General features: G+C 53.8%; 2 protein-coding genes across 2 annotated transcripts in view; one reads left to right on the forward strand and one right to left on the reverse strand.

Annotated features, from left to right (window-relative positions):
• The window catches only part of LOC104547739 (uncharacterized protein KIAA0895-like), a 9,234-nt gene extending 8,537 nt beyond the window's left edge, over positions 1 to 697 (forward strand). Inside the window, exons 5-6 of the mRNA XM_010193554.1 lie at positions 1 to 89; positions 533 to 697. The exon at positions 1 to 89 is cut by the window's left edge and continues 8 nt beyond it. Coding sequence (XP_010191856.1) covers positions 1 to 89; positions 533 to 697 — 254 coding nt within the window. The remainder of the gene's footprint in view (positions 90 to 532) is intronic.
• A 1,322-nt stretch (positions 698 to 2,019) lies between these two features.
• TMEM208 (transmembrane protein 208) overlaps positions 2,020 to 6,532 on the reverse strand; it is a gene marked incomplete at its 5' end in the record, with an annotated part of 4,775 nt that continues 262 nt past the window's right edge. The window contains 3 exons of the mRNA XM_010193555.1: positions 2,020 to 2,461; positions 3,456 to 3,540; positions 6,235 to 6,371. Of these exons, the coding sequence (XP_010191857.1) occupies positions 2,324 to 2,461; positions 3,456 to 3,540; positions 6,235 to 6,371 (360 nt within the window). The remainder of the gene's footprint in view (positions 2,462 to 3,455; positions 3,541 to 6,234; positions 6,372 to 6,532) is intronic.

The following is a 6,532-nucleotide window of genomic DNA, read 5'->3' on the forward strand; positions in this document are numbered from 1 at the left end:
GTAAGGACCAGGTCTACCTGGACGGGATTCTCCGCATCCTGCGCCATCGGCAAACCATCGACTTCCCGCTACTGGCTGCACTTGGCAAGGTAATGGCTGGGGTGGGGGCTGATCCTAGAGCCCTGTCCCATCCCAAAGCTCACTCAGGCTCCCTCAGTCCAATAGCTTCCCCAAAAAAACCAAGCCCTTGGCTGGCAGCTCTTCAGCAACTTGCACATCCCTGTGTTTACGGGTCTCAGTGAGGCAGAAGGCTGGGCTGGCAGGGGCGGGGAATGCAAAGACCATGGTAGACCTTTGGGGAGAGGTGTAACCCCCTGTGTTTTGTTCTGCCACCCCCTCCACCTTGGCCACATGCGGGCCTCACCACTGCCTGTCCCTGCAGTGACAGAAAATGACCAAAACCACAAATCCTTGTGAATCCCCCTCCACGTGGCTTTGCCGATGCCTCCCTGCAGGTAGGAGGGGGTGTTTGGACCCTCTGGGTGGGCTCCTTGAAAGAGAGTGCTGACCCCATCTCCCTGCTTTCCATCAGGTCTCCTATGAAGACGTGAATCGGCTGAAGAAATTCGGAGTCCTGGACAAGGCCCGCATCCCTCATTTCATGCAGGACCTGGAGCGGTACATGAAGCAGCTGGACCACATTGTCACCACCAATGGCCTGAACGAGGAGGAGCTGGAGCAGCTGCTGCCCGAGTGAGGGGCATCCCCCCCAAAACTGAAGCCCTGAGGCTGGAACTGGTGCCATTTTTGGGATATTTATTGGGGCCGGGGCCTGGAGGAGAGGGCAGAGCCCGGGGCTCCTCCCTGCGCCCAGGTGGCCGCTGTGCATGTACCGCTGCGTAGGGTAGCGTGGCCAAGAGCGCCGGTGTGGTTTGTGTTGATGTGTGTGTCCCCCCACTGTCCCCTGTGCATTTCTGGGACAGCAGTGGCTCTGCGTGGCTTTGGGGAGCCGGAGAAGAGGGCTCAGAGGGAGCGAGGGCAGAGCTTGGGGGCCAGACTGGGCCCCCAGAGGTGCAGGAGGCTCTGCTGGGGTCAATGCAATGGGCAGTGGGGGGCCTTAGGGTGTCATGGGGTGCTCCCAGCAGAGCAGGGGGCTTCTACTCAGGGCCAGCAGCTGGGGCTGGGGGCTCTGGGCTGTGCCTGCACCCACCCATTGCCCTGAGCATGTGCTTTCCACCAGCAGCAGGACGGACTTTTACCCCACAAATACCAGTCTCTGCTCTCCGCGTCCCCCCAGATATTTGCCCACAATTAACCACCGCTCTGCAACCCAACCATGGCCACTCTGCCTGGCTCTGGGGAGGGCTGAGGGTGGGGACTGGGCTTGATGTTAGGAAAAAAAGCGCGTAATAAAAATGATGTAATGGAAACGTGTGGGCAAAAGGTGGTGGATGGCATCAGAAGCCAGGCTGGCCCCGCTGTGAACACTGACCCCGTGCCTGGCTGGCACAGGCAGAGCTGCACAGCTCTGAGCTGGTGCGTCAGGCACAGGAAGGGGTCCCCAGAATGTGTAAAACAACATACTGGGCACGGACAACATTAATCAATCACTGTGGGCAATAGCAGAAGCTGCCCTGACCTGTTCCTGGTCTCTGCCACAGTCACAGCACCGCAGCTGTGCCGCCCCTGGGAGAGCGGATTTAAAAGAAAGAAGGAAAAGAAACCAGCACAGATTTAGCTTTGGCTTCTTTTAGCTGCAGCCTTTCATCCTCTGAGCTTCTGCAAAGGTAGCACAGGCCAATTTGTGGCTGCAGAGAGCCCAGACTCAATCCCAAAAGCTCCAAATTTGGCTGCAGGCCCTGCCCACAGCACCCCCAGCTGCCCCCCACTCTTGATCTCGCCGAGCAGCTGCAGCCCCTCTGCAGGGTGCAGACACTGCCACAGGCAGGGCAGCACAGAGCAAGCTCAGGAAGGGAGGAGACCACTTCTACTGGGGGATTTTGCTTCATTCTGGTCTCCAGTTTTGAACAGCTCCACTCTGCGAGCACTCTTGTACGAACACACTGCCAGCACAGTCAGTTGGACTCTGCTCTTTAATGTACTATTGCCTCCAACGCTGCAATCCCCATCCTCCAACATGATACAGCGCCGCTTTAAAAAGGTATTTACACACATCCCAGCATCAACCCCCCCTTGTCATCCCAAGGAGCAAGGCCTTGACCGGCACCAGGAACCAACCAAAGGAAGTCTCTTGCAGCCTTTCTAGCGGAACGGCAGCAATGAGAGAGGGCAAAATAGCTACTGCGATGGTTTCGGTCACATCCCTGATGAAATAACAGCATAGAGATCAGAGACGGGCGTTAATCTATCTCCCCAAGCAGGGCTAGAAGCGTTTCATCTGGCGGCGTTCCTGCCGGCGCTGTTTCTTCTCATTGGGTTCCTGCCCGGCAGGTGAAGAGTCAGCTGTAAACCAGGGCCCCAGGATGTTCACCCACAGGAGGTAGAGAGCGCGGCCCGGAGCCTGAAAAACACGCGTGGCACAAACATGGTCACTCTGGGGACAGCGGTGCTACCAAGGAAGCCGAAGGAGCTGGAATCTCCCTACAGGCTGGGTCAGGGGCATCGCAGGATACACAGAAATCAAAGGCAGTGGCAGGGGTCCAAAATAAACGGCCTGATTTCATAGGGTTTGGGAACATGCATACGTATACAGCACTCAGGGTGCATATATGGAAATCCTAGCATCGGGTCTGAATTACCCAGAAAGATCCAACTGCCCAGACGTTCTGCCTCCTTCAGAAAAACCTTTTTTCTCTAAATGGAAACAAATGTGACCTGGATGGTCTCAGGGGACAGTCGGAGCCCAGGCTGCCCACTGCCAGCACCAGCTAAAACGAACTTGTAAGGTAACTTACTAAACCAAGGTAAATTTCTAAGCTCCCAGAGTTGCTTTACGTATCTTTGTGGGATATACTCCAAGCAACTGTGGGGTTTTTTAACTAACTGGAGACTTTTTGTCCTTTTGCAAAAGCAGTTTTAGCTGGAGGCGCATGACAAATGTCTCAGGAACAGAAAATGTCCGGTGTGTTAAGGATAAATCAAAGCCTCCAGCGTCTATCTACCAAGCAGCGCAGTGTCCGGTGGTTCCCAGCCTCCACCCGTGCTGGTGAGTGGCTGAGAAAACCAAACACGAAGCTGCACAGTCTGTGTGCCAGTGTCATAAAAAACACACACAAAGATGGCTTTGAGCCGCCTCATGCTTCTCGTTGCCCTTTCACAGGGCCAAGAGAAAGGTCAAAGCCAGCCCAGTTTTAGCGTGGTTGACTCAAAGGGATCAGGACTTCTTTCCCTGGTATGGCCTCACTTTTAACAAGATTTGACAGGGAAATTAAAGAATTTATCAGAAAATAGTTTTGGCCTGGAGCAGGACGCGATGAAATGAAATGGATAAATAATGTCCTCAGGCCTGAAGACAGGGACAACGCAGAGCAACAAGGAAAACCACAGGGGCTTACCAAGAGCCAGAAGTACCAGACGTAGAGCGAGAAGCAGCTCAGCACTTGGACCATGGCCGTCAGCAGGATCACATCCTTGAGGTGCCTGAGGGAGGAAAGGCAGGACATGAACCCTCCACTCCCCCCCCGCTGAGCGCAGCCGCTCCTCTGCCAACGCAGCCCATCTGCACCGCCTCCAGCGCCAACCCTGACCGGAGCTGGCAATGATTTATAAATTGTCAATAAAAATGCTCTCAATCCAATCTTGGCAAATCTTGTCTTAGTCAGGAGCTACAATTTTCCTTATCACTGTTATTACTGGAAGGGAACCTGTTGCCTGGGAAGACTGGGAGAGAGGATCTGCTAGAGGGGAAAAAAAGTTAATATTTATTTTAAGCTGCTAGGATGTGATGTGTTCAAGCTGCATGAAGTGAACAGCATTCCACTGTCAGACTTCTTAGTCTATAATAACCTGACAAAACTCTTTGTGGAAAACTCGAAATCTGTGCAGTTATGCTTTGCCACACACGGTAATCTAGAAGATGCAGAGCAGTGAACAAAAATCAAATAAATCAGTGTGATCAGTTAAAGAGCAAGGCTCCTTCTGAAAGGGACACTGAGAAAGCTGAGGGATGTGGGGGGTAGAAAGCAGCAGCAGCCAGCACCACTGATTTGACACGTATCATGGCACAAAGTACAGCCGCTCGTGGCCGGCTGCACTAAAGGGAACCACGGATCTCCCTTGTGCTGCTGCAGGGGCTGACAGACACACACAGGGTCACCAGAGGGCTGAGGTGCCGCCAGACAAGCACACAATCACCCAAAAGCTGAGCTACAGCAAGAAATGGCTCCCCTTCCCCTCCTGCTTACCCCACTGCGGGGTCTTCTACACCCACACGAAACAAGATGCCACATCTCAGCCACCACCATCAGAGGGCCCTGACACCCAGGAGAGGGAAAGAAGCACAGGCCATGGGGAGTGCCATGATGGGTTAGAAAAACACCAGCTTCTTCATGTCCAAGAATGGAGTCAAGAAAACAGTGGCAGAGGTAATGGCAATGCACAACCGGTCTCATTTTGGGCAGCACAGCACAAAACAAAGTGAGCAGAAACAACTGGTTTAGGCCAGGCTGCCACCATCAACTCAAGGCACTGCAGAATCCACCATCAGCAACTCCAACAGCTCCCAGCAGTGATGGGACACAGAGGTTCAGAAATCCTGTGCATCACCAGCAGCCCCCAGGGGTGACAGCAGAGCTCCCATTGAACCCGGGTTCTCCAGGAACCAGCAGGATCAACCTTCCCCAACCCCAATGCAACACACGTATGCTTGAGGCAGGAAAACATTCGCTGCTTTCTGAAAGGATCCACTGGCCTGGAGCAGTTCCCTAATCCCCAAAGCTGTAATTTAGAGACCTGCATTCTCAGAGCTGAGGGCTCTGCACAGGCTCAGGTACAAAGCTACAGAGTGAAGATGGGAACTTCAGCTGTGCAGGTTTTGTTCGTACAGCTCTGCCTCCTCCGTGGTTTGCACAGCTTCAGACAAGCATCAACTCATTTTAATGCATCGTAAAACTCACCTCAAAGTGAGTATTCCTCAGGCAGATAAAACTAAAGAGCCCCAGCACCAAGTACCATGTCCGCAACCAGAACTGCAGCAGTCACCTGTGCAAGCATAACTGCGCTTGTCACCTCTTCACAGTGGGTGACGGGATCCTTGTGCTAACCCTGGCAGTCATTTCCCCTGACAGCACCTTCACACACGTGCCCGGGGCAGTTATCAGGGCACCCACTCTGCGTCAGTGCCTCATACATCTCCCACAGCTTAGGACGATACCCCAGACACCACTAAACTTCTGGATTTTTCTTACTCGACTGTCCTGTGTTGCACTTCACAAAAAAGGCATCCAAAATATTTTATGCTTCTACTCAGGAGAACCAGAACAGTGTAAAAGGGGAGGAAAAACACTTAGCTGACAGCAGGAAAGTCACTAAAGGATGAAGAAGGTGTAAAGCACCTGGCTCACAAATCGCACTAGAAATAATTCCAGACACCTCGACCTTTGGCTGAGGGACACCGCACACCTGAGTCACTCTGGCTGCAGACAGAAAATGCACCACTGCACCAACATGACACAAGTCAGAGCTCATCCTGTGCAGACAGTGGGTTCTGTGCACACAAGGCATCTGCTCACTGAAAACATCCACAGGCAGATGGACATGGGGATGCAGAAGCAGAGGGGGCAGAAAAGGCTGAGGAGGTGTAAGGAGCTGCCTAACACAGTGGGGAGGTTTTTTAGTGTGGAGGCAACCGAATTAGGACAGTTCAAGACACGGCCAGTTTGCAGCCAGGATGGTGTAATTGGCAGCATCTGCCCCTCCGCTCTGTGAAGCCCTACCTGCAGCAGTGCTTTAAAAGAAAATATATTCCTCTGTGTGTTGCAGAAGTGTGCACAGCATCAACACTGCTGCTTCACTAAAAGACGGCTGGAAGCTGTTCCAGCTGAACCGTCTGGGATCTCCTACCCGTGTGCCTCAGCCCTAAGGACCACAACCATCTAAGGCTGACATTCCCACACAGCAGCTCATGACTGGTGCACACCAGGCCAACCATTCAGATAACGAGGACAGTTTAGCTATATTCTTGGGAAAAAAGGCTACAAAGCCTTCAGCTCCCCTCATGCCTGCACCAGTGGGCAAGGCGAGGCGGGAGCCAAAGCCTGGCCATCTCCTGGCTCTGCGTGCACGCTCAGGCAGCAGGTCCTGCTCACCTGGACTCGTGCGGGTGTGGACACTCACTCTGCCATCCCCTGCTCCATATTCAGGTCAATTCCCCCGTCGGCAAGGCTGCCATCGTCTGTGAAAGATGGCTTTGCCATGGAGTTCATGGACCGGTAGCTGGTACCGTAGACCACCGAGCTGAAGATGAATGCTAGCTGCAACGAGGAAACAGCTGTCAGCCGCAAAAGTCACGACCTCCGGGGCAGACAGGCAAGGGCCAGTCGGCTTTGCCGGGTACAACAACTAGGCAAGGACCCCGCTTTCAGCGCGGCCGGACCCAGGCCCCCTCGGCGGGGTCGGACCACGGTGCCCTGCC

The sequence above is a fragment of the Mesitornis unicolor genome, unplaced genomic scaffold, assembly GCF_000695765.1.
Source record: "Mesitornis unicolor isolate BGI_N332 unplaced genomic scaffold, ASM69576v1 scaffold29361, whole genome shotgun sequence".
Lineage (NCBI taxonomy): Eukaryota > Metazoa > Chordata > Aves > Mesitornithiformes > Mesitornithidae > Mesitornis > Mesitornis unicolor.